The following is a 21380-nucleotide window of genomic DNA, read 5'->3' on the forward strand; positions in this document are numbered from 1 at the left end:
AAAGATGAATGGGTTTTATCTATTTCTCTTATTTTCTAGTTAATTTCTGCACCTCACAATCAGAAAATTCCTTTTTTCTTTTTTTCTGAAATTCTGCGAATTCGGCAAATTTGTGAAAAGCAAAAATATTATTTTAAAAAATAGATAGCAACCCAATTCACATTTACTATAATAATAACTAATATATATATATATATATATATATATATATATATATATATATATATATATATATATATATAGGTATTTTAAACCCATTTTTAAATTTATCTTCAAACTGTCTTAAAACATTTAACTGATTAATGTTACACTGACCAGTTTCCCCATTTAAATTTTATTTGCAAATAAAACTCACACTAATGATGTCATAGACATTAAGACATTTTTTCTGTGGAAGTCTAATGTAACACCATGAGACTGAGAAAATTAGACAGAGTCATTAGCATACTACAAAATCTTTTATCCAACAGGGCTAGATAAAGAAGACTCGAACAGTATGAGCTTTACAGTGATGCCTAACAAGCTCCATCTCACCATGCGCCATGACACCTGATACTGAACTGCATGTCTTTACACTGACCTCCAGCTGCCTCCCCCAGCTGATCGCAGACAGTAGGCTCAGATGTCTGAGTGCTATAAATAACGAAGATCCATGCAGGCAGACGACATGATGCTCAGCATTTCCCAGAGAAAAGGGAAATACGATGTCCTGTTCCTCTCATGTACCCAGTGCGATAACAGGGCCTATCTAAAAATGGCTGTGCTTCTTTACGGACCGTTGTCTCCTCTTTGATGCATGCGTATGCTGCTTGGAGTTGGGTATTTTTGAAACTGATGAAAATGTAGTGGAGCAGTGCCTCATATGGGTCAATGGCTGGGCTCACGTGAGCAAGCTGCAGCTTGTGGAAGTCCAAGCACCAGCAGCCGTTCAATTATTAAGAGAAAACACTGGAGTCAAACAGCAAACAGAATAACAAATGAGCCATTTCTCCTCCACTCAGCACAGCATGAGAGAGACAGACAGTGAGAGACAGAATCCTCCACCAGAACTGAAAAGTGAGCCAAGATGAAGGTCCTCAGACCTCAGGACTAAAGCTCTCCTCCAGCATCTGTTTACATTCCAGCTCATGCTAATTAGCATTCTGCAGTTCTCTATATCTATCACAGCAATGTAACCCATAACACCGTTTTCTAAAATGGGAGGAGGGAGATATCCAAATTGCCTGATTTAGGCCGCATGCACCAAATATCAATACATTTCCCCCATCTTTCATCAGTAAGTTTTATTTCTAATTTACTAGGGATTTATCAAATTTTTATTGTGCCAAAAATTGGGCAAACATTACACTTTCAGTGTTCACCAAAATATGAACTTGTACTAAATAATTAATATAGAACAAACAGCTATGATGCTAAAAATATCAACTGTTCAATTATTTTTGTGTAGTTTTACAGTTACAAAAATTTAATTTAGGCTATTTAATTTCTGCAATGGTAAAAATGTGAGAAAATTAATTTAAAAATGTGAATTATTTGGACTTTGGTCAAATGTTCAATTTTGTTTGGTTTAAATTTTGTCTATAACTGTATAATTCAGTGCTTTTCTATAATTTTCTGTTTAGACATTTTTGTAAACAAAAGTGAGTCCGGTAATAAAGATTTCCTTTTTGAACGCGGCAACTTTCTATATTGAAATGAATATAATCTGTCAAGGATAAAAAACACTAGTGTCGCTGTTCCTTTTTATAGTAATAATAACCGCAATATAAACATTTAAACAGACAGACTAAACTCACTGAACCAATTCATTTTGTCCAACTAAATTTAAAAAGAACAATGCTACCAAGCAGACAGTCGCAGTCTTTAGGAAGGTACAAGGCTTTGCATATGCTACAGCACAGATTTAACAAAGAAATATAAATTGAGCTAACACATCAAGCCCAGAAACAACTCTGCAGTGATATCACTCTAAAGTGTGAGTGGAGAGCAGATTTATTTTAGTGTGAGGAGTGGGAGTCTCATATGAACACGGGCTGAGGGTAAAAAGGAGCAATCTTTATGCAAATCATCCTCAGAATGGTGAAAAAAAAGTCTGCGTAAAAGAGGCAATCTTTCCACTCAACCTCAACCTTAACAGGCCATTTGAAAAAAAATAATAATAATAATAATTATTAAATAAATAAGCAAACAAATACTTAAATAAAGTTACTAGTACAACCAAATACGTTACACATTGTACTTGAAAGCTAAAATCTCATTTGTCTCCTTTCTATTTTATTTAAAATTGATGGTAAAATTGATTTAAAACTGTCAAAAAGTAAAAAAAAACGAAGCAAGTTTGGGGATTGCATAATTTTTAGGGTTTTTTTTGGTATATTTTGCATGGCATTTAAGATGTCAAATGGTGTTTGGAACATGATGGAGCCCAACAAGCTGCGGCTTTGTACCAGAACATTATCACTGAGGAAAAGGTTGCTCTTTCAATCTGTGTAATGCTTAATAATTGACCTTCTCATGCAACAAAGGACAATCAGTTGGGCATGACCCAGCAAGCAATCTTCTCCCATTCATCTCAAAATGAAGGCTCCTTCCCTTTCTGTTATATTAAAACTTGCACAATTAATTTACACATCAGAGTGTCCTCCGTGTTGCTCTGTAGGGATTTAATCATCGTGGTTTGTAATTAAATCTGCATGGATTTGTCAGGATTCACATCGCTGGAGGCCCGGTGGGACCTGGCCTATAATGAATTACATCTCCAAAATATCATTCCCTACTACCAGCACTCTGATTGGTCTGCCTGGACGGAGTCATTTTCATGTGAGGGGCAGCAGCACCGAATCACATGCATTCGCTGGAAGACCAGAGCACCGAGGATTGGGATTTGGGACATGACGTTTTTTTTTTGGAAATTGCTGCAGGAAAGGCTCACTGAGGCATGCACAGGAAAGAGAAGGAAAGAACCAGCATCATCATTTTAATCCCTTTTTGACTGGCACTGCAACAAGCCGAACTACATACGTGAATCGAAGCATGAAGATAGAAAAATGAGAGGATTCTACAAGGCCATGAAACACAATTGCTAAGGAGCTCCACACTAGGCTACATGATAGGCAAGCTTGCAATGCCACAAATGACATGTTCACTTGATCTGGTTAAGAAAGAAAAAGGTGCAGTAGTTACCTGTCTCTGTTTTCACGAGTGGCGGTTTCAAAAAAAGGAAAAGAAAGTTTAGTGTTAAGGATGATGAGGAAAATAAGCAGAAATAATAAGCACTATTTAGCTGCACTAAAAAAGGGTTGCATTAAATCTACTTAATTTAAATGTTTACACCAGGGGAATTAAGGGAAATGGAGGGCTCACTTCCAGGATAGTTTGTTGATTTCTTTGCACCAAATCACACAACTAAATTGGACAATTAACCCATAATCTGAATCTGGTGTGTTTAATTCAATGACTGTTTAAAATTTGTGAGCCTTGGATGCATTCCAGGTTGTTCTATAGAAGTAAAGGTAAAAAATTGGCATTCATGTTCCGTAGAGTCTGTGCAGAAAAGACCATGGACATATACCCGACCCCTTCTTCCCTCAAAACAGGTATCTCTGACTTTGTAAATTGAGTTCATAAAGGAACATAAAAGACTAGAAACAAAGATGACATTTCCACTGGATACCCAGGTTGTCCAATAAGTATACTATTTCACCAGTAAAAGTTCATGCATTTTATAAAAAGGTAATAGAGCTTAGCTCTGTTTGCTACTAAAATCTAGTTAAAATCCTGCTGAAATCATTAGATACACTGGAAAGACATATTAAGGGAAAACTAATAAGTGGAAAACGGACTATTTTCAATTGAAACACATGGGGATGGGCGGAGCTAGGCATTTGATCTGTGATTTCTTCAATTTTGAGAGTTCTTATGCTGTCCATGCTTTCCTACAGTCATTGCAGTCCTTGGGTTAAAAAGATGAATCACTAAACTGTATAACTGTATGAATCTGGCCCTTATCAGTGTGGGATACAATCTAGCATTATGCTATTTTTTTTAAGAATTACGTTTTTATGCAACAATTCAATTTTCTACCAGCATAAACCTTGTTTCCAGCACCAAACACAAAACTGATAATGTGACATACAAGGTAAGATTTACTGCATAGACAGACACGGTTGTTAAAACTAATCCCATGGTATAGAGGTAGCTTTTTGGCCTGGCTTGCTGTAAGTGTGAACTGTGCACATGCTTCAAAATGATACTATAAAAAATGCTATGTTACCTACACACAGTAATTTCATTTAAACGGTAATAAATATCGGTCTGATCAGAATGCTGGTGGATGTGCTGAAGAGGTTACTCTGGGAGGAAGAGAACCAAAACTACTTTGCCCTATGATAAACTACTACATGGAGTGCCATCTGCTTTATACATGTGTGGCACACTTTTTTTAGGTATATGAATCAAAGCCAAACAAAAGCAGGTTAAGTGTGTCTGGATGATAAATATCAGTCGGGCTGTGTGGCTTGTTTTTTCCAGGAAATACTGGCGAGTGTGTCCAGAAATAGCAGCGCTCAGATTCGCTCTACATGAGCACTTTAATGTAACAGTCTGATCACTCTGTTAGCAGACCCAAAGAGATCTGAGGTCTGACCAAGGCTGCAGATTCACAGATCAATCAAAACACTTTTGCTATGAAGGACAGTCTTTTTTTCCCACAGTGAATGACATTAGTTTACACCTGGTCCCTAGAGAACTCTATGGTCAGGGCTACTGTCACAGGGTGACTTTTTTCACTTCTGCTTTTTTCTTTTTCTATGAATATACAGACCTTCCTAAGAGCACTCTAAATCTCTGATACACTGTATGGACACAATTATTATCATTTTGACACCACGTGTCTACTGCACATTTTTTGTTTCTTTTAAAATCAAGAGTATTATAAAAGAGGTTAGTCTACTCTTTTAGAGTAAGCATCTACACAGTCTAGAGAAGACCTTCTACTAGATTTTGGAGCATGATTGTGGAGATTTGATTGCATTTAGTGACAAAAACTCCTCATTCTCAAGTCATCCCAAAAGTGTTGGACTTGTCACCGTCATTCCAGAGTAAACACTTCCTCTGCTCCACTGCCTAAATCAATGGGTTTATGGTGGTTTAATATAATTGACACTAACAGAGAAATAGTTTATTTTAAATTAAATAAAACAACAATGCAAATAAAAGAGAAAACATGGCATAAAGAAATACAGAAACAAATGACAAAGTTAAAAAAAAGCAAATGAAGTGCTGCAGTACTGACCTGCCATTGTTGCAGCCCACCCCCCACACTCGGATGTTAATTATGGGCTGGCAATGGATGAGACTGCGATCTATAGGGTCCAGAAGGCTGAGTGTGTCCTTCTTCAAAACCATCATCATATCTTGACCCTTAGCACATGCACATGCATACAGGCAAACACACACACACAAACACACACACACACACACAAACACACACATGCAGACACACAGAAATACACACATAGACATCAATATTAGAATGAAATGATTAGAGCCATTGTATTTCACCAGGCAGAAGTCTTACTCATTATATCTTCTGCCATAATCAAAAGCTTTTTAACATTAATAATGAAATATTTAAAAAATATATTATTTTGTTTGTATAATCTTTTTTTGTATACTGTATATATTTTAGTACTGTTTTCCAACCCATTTGGGTGATAATTTGCGTAGTTAGCTTTTATGTGCAAATAAGATCTATCTATGCTGTTGTACTAAATGCTTTTTAACCTCTTCAGACCCATAAATCCTCATATGGAGACATTACCTTTCTGCATCTCTGAACCATGAAACTTAATTTTTAAAAACTTTAACCCTTTGGCCTCATACGGAGACACTGCCTGTACCATCCAGTGATCACATGACAACATTACACTCAATTCTTAAAAAAATAAGGCAGGAATCCCAGTTAAAAGTTTCTACAGCCAGTCCAGACAGAAACATGGGGCATGTTTTTTTTTTTTTAGAAATAGTTTATTTACTGTATTTGGACTAATTTGATCCAAATGGAATCAGAAACTACTGTCCCAAACTATACTGTTTTTTGCCAAATAGAAATTTAGAGAAATTACAAATGCACACTGAGCAAAAGTCCAGGTCTCAGGAGGTGAAACTATATGTTGATTTACAATGGATTTGTATGAGGATTTGGCATATATTTACTGAAATGAGATTGGTGACAGTCTACGCAGAGTTTGTTAGCGGTGTTAGCTTAACAGGATTTGTTAGCAGCTATAGACTAGCATTTCCCTTTGCACAGATCTTGGTTAAGTAACTCCATCTAGGGTAAGTATAAATCATGTTCATTCACTTTTTTCCCCATTTCTTTAAAGACAGATTCATTATTTGCTTCATTTAAATGAACTACATTCTGATTGGCTGCCCGTTCCTGATTGGCTGCGGATGTCTGGATACTTTAGAAGCCCGAGATAACGCATTTGCTTCCTGTCAGTCAGAAACAGTACAATATCTAATCATCTCCCCCCCAGATCTTCTGCTCCAATAACTCTGCTCCAATAACAGACTGCCTGCAGTTACTCCTTATCGCTCTAACACGAATAAAAGGGCTAAACTGCTGAAGGCTGAATACACTGTTATATCTAGAATTGTGATTAATACAAAACAATGCTTTTTGTTGCTTTGTTCTACATACACTTATGGACTATATGATAAATGTATTAGGACATCTGCTTATTCATTGTTTCTTCTGAAATAAAGGGTGTTAAAAAGAGTTTTTCCTGCTTTTGTTGGAGTAACTGTCTCAAAGGGAAGGTCAAGAGAAGGCTTTCTCATGGGGTTTGAAACATTGCTGTAAGGATCTGATTGCATTTAGCAGCAAGAGCATTAGTGAGGCCAGGATGTTAGAGAACACAGTTCAGCTGCAAGGCATGAGGCCAATAGGTTCATGTTTATCTGCTCTAGAAAGTCCTGTTCATTAGCAATATTACAGGGACTAGACAAGCTGTGCACGGGTGCATTTGCACATCTGTGTCAGCAATGGTGTCAGTAAAAAAAAAAAACAGTTAACTTTAATTAAAAGTTTTTTTTTACAAAAGTGGTCATTTTATATGAGATGTTTCATTTAAACACTTGTGTTTCTATAACAAACGCTGTCATATCTTCACACAGTCTGGATCAGACGGCTCACCTCTCCCCAGGCGCCCACAGCGTCTCGTCCCTCAGCCTTGCTGTGTGAAAGCTGCTGGATACAGTTATTGACTGCCAGGCTGCTCTTCCCTGGAGCCAGTTCTTCTTCAGGAATCTCTACCCAGCCAAGCGAGCGCACAGCAAAACACTGCCAAACACACCACACACAAACATACACAGTTATGATCAACCTTTATATATATATAAAAAAATTTTTTTAGGATAGGCCTTGCTGATATAAGCTTTTGTAGCCAATATCAATAAACATTTTAAGAAGTCAAAGACTTGATTTAGATTATTAATAGATAATAGATTATATTCACAGTGTTAATTTTGGGCTGTTGATTTTAAGGAAAGTTGCTAATAAACAAGAAAAATACATTATAAAAAGAAATATAGGGTAAAAAAAATGATAGTAAAAAGTCCACCACATTATAACATATAGAACATGTGAACATGTGTTTCAACAAGAATACCCCCTAAAAATTCTACCCTAAAGGAAATGAAAAGTTTGAATTCAATCAATGCCAATTTAAAAAAATGGTTGGATTTTTAAAAAAATTTTTATTCTTTTTATTAACTGATATCCTTGTCTATTTAATATATTTTACATGCTCTAGAATTTCTGGTAAGTACTATTTATATAACTATATATAAATATGTTAATGTACATAAAAAATATTTTGTGCACATACTTGACTTTGAAACATATGTGCTGGTTATTTATTTTAACAAATGACAAATCACACCAGATGGTATGTGGATAGTACCCGAGTTTACATGCCTGGATTGCACTGCAATATGCAATTCATTCCAGTGATCGTCCAGATATGATTTTTTTGTCGAGGCTATTTGTGTTTGTCATCACTGTGACCTGGATCCTCTTACACACGCTTAATGGAGCTCTGCCCTTAGTAATGCCTCTCTCATCCTTTTAGAGGTCAGTACACACGCATATACATATACACACCACACACACACACACGTCAGTGACATCCACACAGACTGATCCATGTTCTGTCCTTAATCTCACCTTCTCATTTCCCTACCATCTGTATTCTGTAGTAGCAGTAACACATTCCTATTTCACCCTTTACCTCAGGACATCTTCAACATTTAGACAATTCACAACTGTTATTGAGTACTGACAGCACTAAGCCACTCAGAGGTGGAAATATAGAACCACAAAGTAAAAAAAAAATGTTTTTACATAGCTTCATTCAGAGCTGATATAATAATATAATATTAGGGATGTCCTAATACACTTAGAGCAGATCCAGGTGTATTTTAATGAATTGGGTATCAGCTAGTTTAATCCCAATACAGTTCTGAGTCTTCAGAGTCTTTTGTTTTTAAACATGGTGTTCAGAAAACCATAATGCATCCTCAAGGTGCAATTACTGAATATTACTGCCTAGCTGGCAGAAAGGAGGAGAGTTTTCAGAAGATAAATGAAAGAGTTTAGTAGAGTGTGGAGTTTTTAATTATTTCACAGTAGAACATGAATTCTGTTTCAGAAACTCCAAAAATGAACTTCTGATGAAGGCCGTAAATTATGTTTTTAATTAAATATTTTATTTTACTTTTTAGTGAGTTCTTTATTCTTATTCAATTATTTTTTATTTTGGTTGCATCTCAAGAAATAGTTGGTCAAAGCATATTTTCCACTTATTTGGACAGTGGAATATAAAAACACAACACAATATATAAAACGTAATACAATATATATAAATATACAAAATGTAAATATTATTAGTGTAATATTATTACATTTTATTTTAAACTACCACTGAGCCGTGCATCAAAAAAACAAAAAAAGTCACTACTGAATTAAAGAAATCAGTTCAGAATGTCTCATTTAATATAAACTGATACTAAAAGTAAAGTGATTTTATTTTTTTTTTACTTTAGATAAGTTTGGATTGAATTTGTAGAGAATGATATTCAGCATTAAGATTCTCTTAGTACAAAAGAAAAGTAAAGAAAGCTCAGCTTAATGGTACCTTGGCATCTGGGTCCATGTTGGCACAAAAATACTCTTCTTGCCATGACACGCTGTGGAAGTGAGAGAAACACATTAGCATATCCTAGCATAGCTAAAATACAGTATACTGGATAGTAATGCCCAGATGATCAATGCAAAATAATGTATTTTTTCACAGAATCTGCTGCAAGGTTGGGCAAGCTTTACAGATCATTGCTAAAAAAATCCCAATTCCAGCTTTTTTTTCATAACAAAAATTATTAAAGCACTGCAAACACATGTATATATTTTGTGTTAAAATTCTGGGATGCCATTCAAAGCACCAGCTTCAGCACTCTTTGAACAGTGTTTTTTGCAACAGTGAAACATTGAGCTTCAAATACCTCATTATCCTCCAACCCATCACTAACTAAAAGTTGGTGGGAAATGTTTACAGCTCTGTGCTCCTCTGCTCTAACAGATGCTAAGTGGGTGGTTGTTCAGTGGTTGCTGGAATGAAGATACTGAGGTTAATTGTGTGTGTGTGTGTGTGTGTGTGTGTGTGTGTGTGTGCTGCTATCTGCAGCTCTTTATATGAAACATTTTTAACAGTGCAAGAAAGCTACTCAATGAAAATTAAGAAAATTATAATGTCAAATAAATATCCATTAAAAGTCCATGTTAAATACCCTGTAAAGTACTGTATATCTCTTTATAATTATGTTAGTTTTTCCAATTAATTTTAGGCCTGTCTCAGTAACTAGCTGAATTAATAAAAGATATAAGCTGCAAACATTAAATCATTACAACACAGAAAATAAGATCTAAACCTTGCATTAATGTAGTGGTTTTATTTGAAAATCATCTGGCAATAACAACTAAACACAAATAATATAAAAAAATCCCATCTTGACAATCTTTTTTTATTTATTTTTTTTCATTTATATTTAAAAATCTATTACTAAATGTTTCAACATAAGGCAGGAAAATGCAACTAATTACAATCAATCACAGCAAATTGTGCAATTAATTAGTTTCTTTAATCAATTGACAGCCCTAGTGTATATATAAATATTTGATGAAACTAGGTACCTTAAAAAAAAAAACAAAAAAAAACTGAGGAGCCTATATAACTGCTTTACATAATGACATCATTTTGGCGTATAGATATAAAAACATGGATTTGACATCTGTTTTTATCTGTAATTTCATACATGATTATACAATTTCCATGGATTCTGCCCTGACCATTCCTGTAGTCCTCATAAATTATTAAAGGACATTCTGTTCATTTCATCATGTGCTTTTTCCCCCTCAGAGCATTAGGTGAGAGATTCCATTACTCTGCTATGTAGCGCTGTTAAAGCTCTTTCCATTTAGAAAGACTGAAGCCTTTCTTCAGTATCTCTTTCTCTGTAGAAAGTGGCAAGATTCCATTTAAAACACTTTCTTCTCTTCTTTCGACCAGCTACACATGTCCGCTGTGCTGGATGTGCTTTTACACGTCATATACTTCATTGACAAATGTACTTGTAATAGTTATCTTCTATTTTATATACACCATCTGGCATATAAAAAGGTTTTTTTATGGAATCAAAACAGGTTATTTTAGGACATCGCTCAAAGAACCCCTCGGAGCTCATTTATTTAGTGGTGTGCCAACAGTGTGTGTGTGGCAAGGACAAGGGTTATCAGAGAAATGTGATATGCTTTTACAAATAATCATTAAATATCCTAGTCGCTATAATTAACACTGTAATTTAGGAGGGTTCATATCATACACAATATATCATGACACAGTAATTAAATATATAGCTCCATTATTTACTGTGAAGCTTTAATAGCATTTTTTTCTATAGATTTCTACATGATATTCTGCACTTTATTATTTTGGTAAAGTACATTTCTACATTTGCTATATTTCATTATTTTTTGTTATATAAATATTATTGTATACAAAATCATCTTTGTAAATTACTTTTGTTTAAATAGGCCATTTAAAACTGTTAAAATAGAACTGGGCAATTTGATTTTAATTTATTGTACCATGACTTGTTATTGTGATAAATGATACACTTCTCTAAGCATATTGTATTGTGGATTTCATCAATTAATAAATTAATATCTATCAGAAAAAGTGTAATTAGTTATATTTAATTGGATGAAATACAGCACATTTTTTAAATCCATTTTAATACATTAAAATCATTTAATTTAAATAACTTTAGCATGTTGATGACTGGGGCTACTATAACATTTCGTCTGTGTGTCAAAATATAATGATAAATACTGTGTATTGTGAAAATATTTATATATTTTTGTATCGTCCAGCCCTACTGTTATTAGACAATTCGTATTAAATTCATGCAGGACCCTAAAGCTAACACATAAATTGATTAAGGAAATAATCAGTCCTTTTAAATGCTTGGTGCTCATTCAAAGAATAAACAAACACAAAGAGTAATGGTTTTATGCAAATAACTCAATTCCTAATCAAGCTTGATCTAGATTATTAGTTGAAAATGAGACTTGCTGGGCTGCAAACCAAAAATCCTGCTTTATCTGTGTGCTCAGGTACAGCATGGCATGCAGCCAGCTGAGAAAATCTGTGCAGGTTGAGGATGCAGAGGAAAAGATAGCACCTTCACCCCTTTTCATGGATGTCACCTCATATGCTGCCAAAAGAACTTGAGGTAATTGCTTTGTGTGACTCGGACTCCATCAACACCCACTCACCCAGAGCTCCTACTGTGTGCAGCAGTAGCCACAGTATAGCTCCCGTTTTTCCCTCTCTAACACTGCAGTTCAATATAAAGCCAGAATGCTGAAATGCCTTCAAAACATACATAAGGTATTTTAGTCTTCTTTTACGCTTAACCTTTTACACTTTACAGTTAACAGTTCTTTGTGAAATACAATAGGTCTCTCTGAGTTGTATATGATGCTGCATTTGAAACAGTTCCTCAACCTCCATTGTCTGTAGTAGCTAGTAAAAGAAAATGTTCAGAAAAACGAGTCAATCAGGAAAAGCATCTTATCTATGCCAACCTGTGAATTAGTATTCATGGCCTCGCCCACCTTGGCTCGCGACCACCCACAGGCAGTATTATTTGTGCAAATAATACATCAGTGTTATATCATTTGCCCAGTAATTCAGAGCTAAGGAACAAATGGTTAGAATTTATCTATAGAACACCACCAGCGAAGTTAGCCAGCTAGCTATCTTGTGTAAGCCAAGGTGGGTAGTCCAGGTCCAGAAAGTAAAAATCCACCGGGGTTTTGTTCCAACTGCATGGGCCATTCTGCGGCTATCCAGTGGATTAGGCTTTTACAGAGACTCTAAGACCAGGTCAGTGGCTGAACTGCACTTACACATGTTGTAAAGTAACATACAACATTGCAAATACTGTTATTAGTGTAAAAATGTCTTTATTTTAAAATGTTTCTAACTGTTGTCCATATTGCTGCCTGCTGGTGTCACAGTGCTGTTAGCCAATCAGAGGTGATATGTTTGCATGTGAGAATATTCATGAGCAAGAGCCAAAATCCAATCGTTTTTTTTTCCTGCCCACTCCTCCACTGGACTAAAGCATCATTATACTGGATCACCGGAGCACTTTTTTTTGTTACAAAAAACAGCTCATATTGCATTCATTTTTACTAGAGAGCACAACTAGACAATTTAAAAATGAATGAAAAAAAACTACGAAATTACACCTTTAAGGACTTTCCAAAACAAACACAGAACCAAACAGAATCAAGTAACTTGTACATTGTTAGCTGTGATCTAGGCAGTATAGCATCTCCTATGTTTCATTCAGAAAAAAACATTACAGTATCTCTTCATTCTAAAAAGTACTTATTTTTGGTTACACCCCTTACCCACATAGATACGTAACAGCCTGGCACTATTAATCACCAGTACAGATGGCATCTGCTGAGGGAAGTGCCAGGTATTTTTTCTCCCTTGGGTACGTGTGTGTGTTGCTGTCAAATAAGGAGGCTTGTGGCTTCATTACAGCTGCTAGCAAATGGGAAAACACAGAAGACAAAATATCTAGGGAAAGAGGGGTGTGTTTATAGTGCCGTTTTATTGGAAACTGTTAAGTGTTGCTTGGAGCAATTCAGCACTGCCAATATACTATATGATATAATAATATAACGTGTATCTTTGGGAGGTGAGAGGAAAACCTGGTACCTAAATAAAAGAGCTTACCCATCACTGAGTGAGGTCATTGGCATTTCAGTAAGTCTGCCTCTGGACTCTCGTCTCCCATCTGGTCCAACGGTCTGACAGAGGAGAAAAAGATGTTTCCTTATATAACATCTTCACAATAGTTACCACTCTTTCTCTCTCTGTTACTGAACACAACCTAGAACCGGATTCATCCGCTCTGAAAGGTGACCGCATCACACCCACCCAGTTTTAAATGATTCTTTCGCATGCTCGGTGCAATTACCTATTCTCAACAGAGAGGGCCCTAAATCCTCCAAATCCCAAAACTTACAGACATAGCATTATAGTACCTCATAAATCATGACATCAACACACCCCACAGAAAAAAGAAAACAGAGGTTTTATCTCAAATACAAACTACTCTGTATGTCTTATGCAAGTCACAAAATTACCAATTCTAAACCTAAATAGAGCATTTTTTATTTGTAATAGAACCATAGCCTATATACATATAGCCATGTGTGCCAAAATCTAGTGATGTATGCATGTAGACATTGTCATTTATGGAGTTCTGTTCCTGGGAGAGAATTTTCGAAAAGCTGACCAAAAATGCATTTGCTTGTGGACAGGAGGCAAAAAAAGCAAATAACTCAGTTTTTACAAAATATCTGGATATGTGTGTGTGTGTCTCTGTGGGTATACAGTATAATGTGTTGCATACACACACACCAAACTGAATCAATTTTCATCAAACAGCCGCCGTACATACACAGCTCACTCACTTTGACCTGGTTGGCTGGGAGGCCATTAAGACCCTTCTCTTCCTCCTCAGGGTTGTATGATGGGTGCTGCCACTGTGTGGTGCCAGAGGGCACATGCCAGTAGTAGGTGCCAGTGCTGTCCCGTATGGTGCGCCATCCTGGAGGCAGGTCCGAGTCCAACGCTAAACTCTGATCGTTCCAAATATCATCTGTAACCAAGTTCACAAAACAGAACAAAAAAAAGTCAGGAATCATTGATTACAATTTAGAAATAGATGACAAAGAAAGTTTAGAAGTATCTGTGACAAATCAGGAGAGAAGCTGGTTAGCATTAGCATACACAGAATGATAGCTAACATTCTGTTCATCGCATTAACAATAGAAGTTAAGGGATTAGTTAGCTATCTAACAGGCTACACACTACAGCGCAGGCTGTGATCCAGCTATTTAAGGCCCAAATTACATATGCTAAGAAGATAGAAAAGCATGGCCTTAGGGGTGTTTTTAACTGTTTTGTGGTACATCTTGAAAAAAAAAAAATCAAATTCTGTTAAACTCGCAATTGGCCAATCATTGAGCTCTTACAGAGCAAATGAAAGAATGTGCTAATTTTGCAATGTAGTACAGAAATCTGGTACATTAGACACGTCACTTAAAAATACAGTCCACATTTGTTAGTAATAGGTGTGGGCGATATGGCCCTAAAAAAGTAACACAATATTTAATGGTATTTTCGCAATAACGATACTCTTACCGATATGACAAAACACTGAATAAAAAAAAAAATAATTGAGAATACACTACTGCAACAAAATGAAAATTATTTTTATCATTGTATACAATATGATATGGAACACCCCTAACTGAGATATTAAAAAATAAAAGAATTTTATCAGATTTGTAACTGTAACTGTCAATAATCCAAAATGTCATGATACTAATAATGAACTCCAAATATCTCAATATATCCAGGATTAAAGTGAAATAAATGATACTGGACAGATATAATCCATCTCTAGTAGATATATAATGGAAAATGAGAACAGTGTGAATTTTCTATTGCTAAAAACAGTAAAAAAAAAGAAGTACCCTAGTGTGATAATTAGGGGTGGGTGATATCGCACAATATTTCAGGGTTTAATATTATTCACGATATTTAAAAATGTTGTCGATATTATTGAGTACAATATAATATGGCACACACCAAGTTGGTCCTGTCATTATTTATAGATTCCGCAGTGTATGGTATTATCATTATATTGCCCAACACTAATATACATACATAAGTATTTACACACCACAGTAGTATGGCTGCTTAACACCTTTAGGAGGTAGGTGTGTATTACACGTTGCACGATGGTCAAGAGTGACCCTTTCTTACACATCAGAAGACAAAAAAAACATAACTACACTGAATACGTCATTTTAAACGTGTGAAAGAGCCTGCCCAAACCCACCCAGAAACTAAACCTGCAGGCATACACACACACACATACACACACACACACACACAGCATGATCACATGTGACAGAGCAAAGCTCCCATCTGCCTTCATGTCACACAGCCAAATATAAGGTCACCGTCCACAGCAGCTAAACATTTTAGACCATGTGACCTATGCCTTTTCCCTTTAGTCCTCGCAATCTAAATCTCCGTTATACACATATACGCACACACACATAATCGCCACACTGTCATTGGCTCAGTTGATGAGCGCTGTGAATTAGGGGCAGGATGGAGCAGCTGTGTGTACTGAGTTATGACGAGCGTTTTAGCCTAAGAGAATGATTTAGTAAGACTCCACTCACATCACTCACATTCTACAACTAACACGGCCTGAGTGGCTCAGAGGGCAGCACACAGAGTGTGGGGCGTGTGGGTGTGTGTGGACAAAAAGTGGGTCAGTAGTGACACGAGGTTGTGGCTGCACGGGTAGCGAGGATGCCCCCCTCTCAGTGCCACGCCACACTGCTATCCTCAGAGTGAGGGCACGAGAGAGAGAGAGAGAAAAAGGCAAAATATAAAATGAGCCAAAGTTAGGGAAAGCAGGAGTAAGAGAGACAGATAAGAGAAGGAGAGGAGGAGAAAAGGAGACAGACTAAGAGAGAGAAAAGAAGGAGAAAAAGAGAAAAAAGAATGCCTCTCTTAGTGCCAAGCCACACTGAAAAAGTTAGGAAGAGCTAGAGTAAGAAAGGAAGATCAAGTCAGAGAGAGAGAGAGAACACAGAGGCCAAAATATAAAGTGAACCAAAGCTGGAGTAAGAGTGAGAAAGACTAAGAGAGAAAGACAAAGAGAGAGAGAGAGTGAAAATAGGGTGAAACAGAGTAAGAGAGTGAAAAAGGTCATAAAGAGAGGAAGAGTAAGTCATAGTGAGACACAGAGAGAGAAAGTAAGCGAGACAGATAAAGCAAGAGAGAGAGATAGAGTGAGAGAGAAAAAGTTTGAGTCAGAGTCAGATAGGGAACACTACAGTGAAAGAAAGCCATACAGTAAGACATAAAGTGATCTAAATATAGATAATAAGGAGAGAAATTGTGACTCGGTGCAAGAGGCAGATAGAATGAAAAAGAGACAGATAGAAAGAGAAGGATGAAACATGAGAGGAAGAGTATGATAGATAAACAGAAGAAGAGACAGAGAGACAAAATACAGACAGTAGGAGGAGAAAAGGAGACTAAGAGAGAAAAGAAGAGAGAACGACAGAAACCAGAGCCAGTATAAGATCATTTGAGACAGTAAGTGAGAGTACCACTCCATCACACGTCAGCTCATTCAGCAACCTGAACAAGCACAGACTCTTCAGTGTGTTCAGCTGAAGACAGCAGGTAATCTAACCAGGCGATGAGCAGATAAGGCCCATGAGAGTCTAGGAAGATCACAAATCACACACACAGTGGCAAAAACACACATAAATAGACTTCCTTACTTCTGAAAGTCACTTTTTTCCTTTTACAGAGGGCTAACGGGAAAAATTATGAGCCTAACTTTGAATGGCTGTTTACAGAATTTTTTCAGATTTTTTTGTTTTAGTTCTGCAACCAAGCAGTTACCGGTATTTTTCCTCTTTTTTAGAGTAGACAGTGTTGCTGTGGTCTTGTTTTGCAAGATCGCAGCTTGTAGCAAAGTTTGCTTTTTTAAAGTTTGGTAGTTAGTTGAGGTAGTCCAGTTTGTTTTTGAGGGAGCAGAAAATGAAAAGAAAAAAAATAAAAGCTTGCAATTGCTAGCAGTAGCTTTGAGCACAGCACAGATCTGTTTTTCTTTTCGTGATGTACCAAGTGTTGTCAGGGTTGCAGTCTAATACACTACCACTGCCCAAGCTAGTGAATTGGGACACGGCCGGGAAAAAAATGCCCTTTTAAGAAGATAGGGAGCCCAAGAACGGGTGGTAAGATGAGAACAGGTGGAAACTAAAGTCACGCCGAGCGCAACAGAGAGACAGGGGATATGTGAACAAAAGCTCGCCGGAGAAGCATTTTATTTTTATTTTTTTCATCATCATTCACTATAGTTCAAATAACCTCATGATCCAGATGTTTAATGCTTGCAGGCCACATCTGACCCATGGGCCACCTAATGCCTACCCCTGCACTAGATTGTGGAACACTGCTGTGAGGGTCTGATTATATTCAGCCACAAGAACATCAATGAGGTCAGTCTAAATTTCCACTGCTCCACAGACCAATGGGAATGCTTTTCAACGAAGATTATACAAGATGTGTTTTCACATCTGTGCCCCTGTATCAACAATGGATGCACTTTAACGCACTGTCGACAAACTTTTGTGTAGTGACTTGGTGTAAAAGCTAAAGGCTTGTGACTGAATGCCATAAGCTGAATTAAAGCAGGTGATAGTCACTCAGTTCGCCTCTGTGTCAGAAATCAGTGCTTTGACAGACTTAGACTGAGTGACAGACTGAGTCACAAAGCAGCCTGACAGCTCTGAGCTCTGATGTAGAGTAAGGGCTTAAACCCCAACTTTACCACCTGAAATCCACTTCACTTCAATTAAACAGGTCAGTCTCTCTGTGACTCACATTAATCCTCTTCTCTGAAATGGAAAAAAGCTATATAAAACAAATGAATGCTCACAAATACACACACACATACACACACACACACACACACACACACACACACACACAAAAGCTGTGTTACATAAGCCCACACCTGGCTAGTCAGTTGTAGTCAGTAAATGAGTAGCCTATTTGCTTCCACTGATTCAATCCTCCTTCACTTTCCTACTCTTAGATGTATAAATGTGGGTGTGTGAGTAGTTGTGTGAATGTGTGTGTATATGTATGTGTGTTCTTCCAGGCCCTCACCCCTTCCCCAGGGAGCATCATTCTCCAGCTCTACCCAGCCTCTCTTCTCCCGACAGCCCATAATAACTGCTCAGCGCTGTTGTGACGTTTTTAGTATTTTGGGCTGGCGAGCCGTTTGTGCCGTCAGCAGGCTGTGACAAAGCAGGGTCTAAGACAAGGCTGGGGAAACAACCAAATCCATAGCATCCAGATTCAGCCTGAGATAACTGCAACTGGCAGTTTAATAACTAGTTTATGCATCAGATTCTGTAAAAAAAAAAAAAAAAAACATCAACAAGAAAACAAGGGCTTATTGCTTTGTAGTCTCCAACTGCAAAATGATTCAGAATGTAAAGCAGGAGAAAATTTTAAGGAATGTAAAAACAACAACATATAATAATCTGAATCGTCGATCATGCTGTCACTGATATGCCCCAGTATAAGATCTGCCCTGGTCTGTAATTACACAATAAAAGTGTTACACTGCAAAACTCAAGCCTTGTACAGATGAGTATCCATTTGAGAGGCATTATGACTTATTAATGAGAATCCAGCATCACTGCTCAGCGTAAATTTAAACTCACACACACACACACACACACACACAGCATCTTGGTGCAATATCATTTCCTGCCAGGACGCACTGATACTTGTAAAAAGGCTGTAAAATATGCATAATCAGTGTCAGCATTGTGGTCTTTCTAGGTAGTTTCTGATGAAAAAAACAAAACATTTGAAGCACTGAATCAGCTACAGACGTATATTTGAAAATTGCACTTTAATCCCACTGTTTGCTTTAACACAAATAAACTATGCTTCTATGCCAAATAAGTACAATCCACATACAGCAGAACTCAACTATTTTAAGTTAGTTAAGTCAACTTGTATTAATAGTAAAAGTAATAAAAAAATTTGAGAGAGTTTTGTCCATTGTAGGGGTGTAATAGTACACATTATCCTCCTGAAACACCACAGCATGGGTCGTCAGTTACGCAATCACATTAAGTATAGACAGTACATGCAATTAGTGTAAATATGGTCATTTCACAAGTGCATGTGACTCCTCAAAACAATTTGTGCTTTAAGCTGATAGATTTGCATGGTATTGTGGGAACTATAGTTACTTCCAGAGTATTGCTCTAGTAATTATAGTCTTGTTTGCTCTTCTGCCCCTCCTCTTCCTGCTCGCTCATATTCTGCTCCTCCTCTTCCTGCTCGCTCCTTTTTCTCTCCCTCCTCTTCCTGCTCGCTCATATTTCTGTCCCTTTCTTGTTTTTATGTTTCTGTATTCTTTATCTCTCACTGTTCTAATTTATGGAATTGAAACCACTGAAAATAAACAACAAACAAGTATTTCACATATATTCTGGCTTGTAACATCTTTGAGATAAATTTTCATCATGTATTTTTCTCAGCAGTGTATTTTGTCCTCAGTAATGTATGCATCCATTCTTCCAGAAAGACCACTCCTATGGATGTCACCGTTCTTAGAGCATGATTAAGTTTTTCCAGATTTATACCAAAGCGCCCTATATAAACAGGTCCCCGACCCTGTGAGAAGGGGGCGGGAGCAGAAAATCAAACTGGGCACCATCTCTCCTTAAAGATATTGTCTTAGTCTTTGTATAAAAAAAATAATTGCACTTTACACCCCTAGTACCCAGCATTGTTAAATAATAGTGTTACAGTAGTATTTGTTTTGGTTCAAATGGACTCTGGTTCGTTTGTCTTCTTAGTGTGGTTTGATAGAGCAATGTGTGAAAACAGTCATAGCACTCGGGTGCGGATCAAAACAACCAGACTGAGATCTGCTAGTACAGGTAGTCTCGGTCCGGTCTCAAACGAGCTCTGGAGCGGATTGTTTGTGGCGAGAACGTGATGCGGTCTCGATCTGGCCCAGCTATCAAATATACTTCTTTTATATGAACTAAACTGTTGCATATGAACTAAACTTTGTGCGCGTTCACTACTTGCAGCCACGCGACTCCGATTACTACGAGTACAACTGTGCTGCACGTTTTAGTGTTCTATGTTAAAGCAGCTTCACAATGCACAAATATACACATATATATATGGAACACAGAATCTTCTTGCTATATATTTACTTTCTTGCTCCCGCGCCAGTCAGCTCTGACCAGCTCTGAAAATATTGTGCTTGTGTAATTTATTGCATTTTGGTGCATTTATGTTTGTGCCTGTGTGAAACCAAACCAACCAAGGGGAGAAACTGCTCCAAGTTAACAAACTAATCAACTGATTTGGGTCATAGAAACGAACTACAGATGTAAAAATGCCCAACGGACTGGCTTGCTTTTGGGTCTTCCCATTTCAATGAGCAGAAATGTCTTGTTGTGGCCTGGATGTTGCAATGTCCATATTTCTTAACAATCTGTTATTTAAAGGATCCATTCAGGAGAAGAATTTTTAGTCAGATTTAAGAATGTGCCATTACATTTATACACTGAAACTAACTCTGGAGCAGAGAGGGTTAAGTACTTTGCCTAAGGGCCTAACAGTGGCAGCTTAGCAGACCTGGGTATCAAACTCTGTAACCCTGACATCAGTAACCCTGCACTCTGCACACTAAGCCACCACTGCCCTGGGCATGACTCTGCCTATTTAATGACGCACATTTTCAGTGATTCAGTGATATTTTTAAATATATTTACATATAAATGTTACAGTGTGCTGTGTTATCGAGTGAGCAATGAGACCAAATTAAGTGTTCCAGTTTGTTTCTCCTAACTGTGTGCAGATTTTAACAATGGAAAGAAATTATCTCATAACTTCTGCTTGGACTTGGCTTAAACAAACAACAAGCACTAAATGAACATGTGCTAGAACAACTTCTGTGACATAGCAGCCAAGAAATGCAGCCCAACTCAGCTGCAACCAAGACTTCTGTAAGGTGATCATCTAATCTACACGTATGCATGATTTGCTTGATGCACCACTGGCCTTATTTGCCAAAATAAA

At 37.0% G+C, this 21380-nt stretch overlaps 1 protein-coding gene across 4 annotated transcripts in view; it reads right to left on the reverse strand.

The window, feature by feature from the left end:
• apbb3 (amyloid beta (A4) precursor protein-binding, family B, member 3) overlaps positions 1-21380 on the reverse strand; it is a 42036-nt gene that overhangs the window by 11260 nt on the left and 9396 nt on the right. For all 4 annotated transcript variants that reach the window (XM_049466049.1, XM_007259558.4, XM_049466051.1 and 1 more), the window contains 5 exons: positions 14123-14310; positions 13380-13453; positions 9204-9255; positions 7202-7348; positions 5294-5421 (listed from right to left, as the gene is read on the reverse strand). In XM_049466049.1, the coding sequence (XP_049322006.1) occupies positions 5294-5421; positions 7202-7348; positions 9204-9255; positions 13380-13453; positions 14123-14310 (589 nt within the window). The remainder of the gene's footprint in view (positions 1-5293; positions 5422-7201; positions 7349-9203; positions 9256-13379; positions 13454-14122; positions 14311-21380) is intronic.

This window comes from Astyanax mexicanus, chromosome 17, assembly GCF_023375975.1.
Source record: "Astyanax mexicanus isolate ESR-SI-001 chromosome 17, AstMex3_surface, whole genome shotgun sequence".
Classification (NCBI taxonomy): Eukaryota; Metazoa; Chordata; class Actinopteri; order Characiformes; family Acestrorhamphidae; genus Astyanax; species Astyanax mexicanus.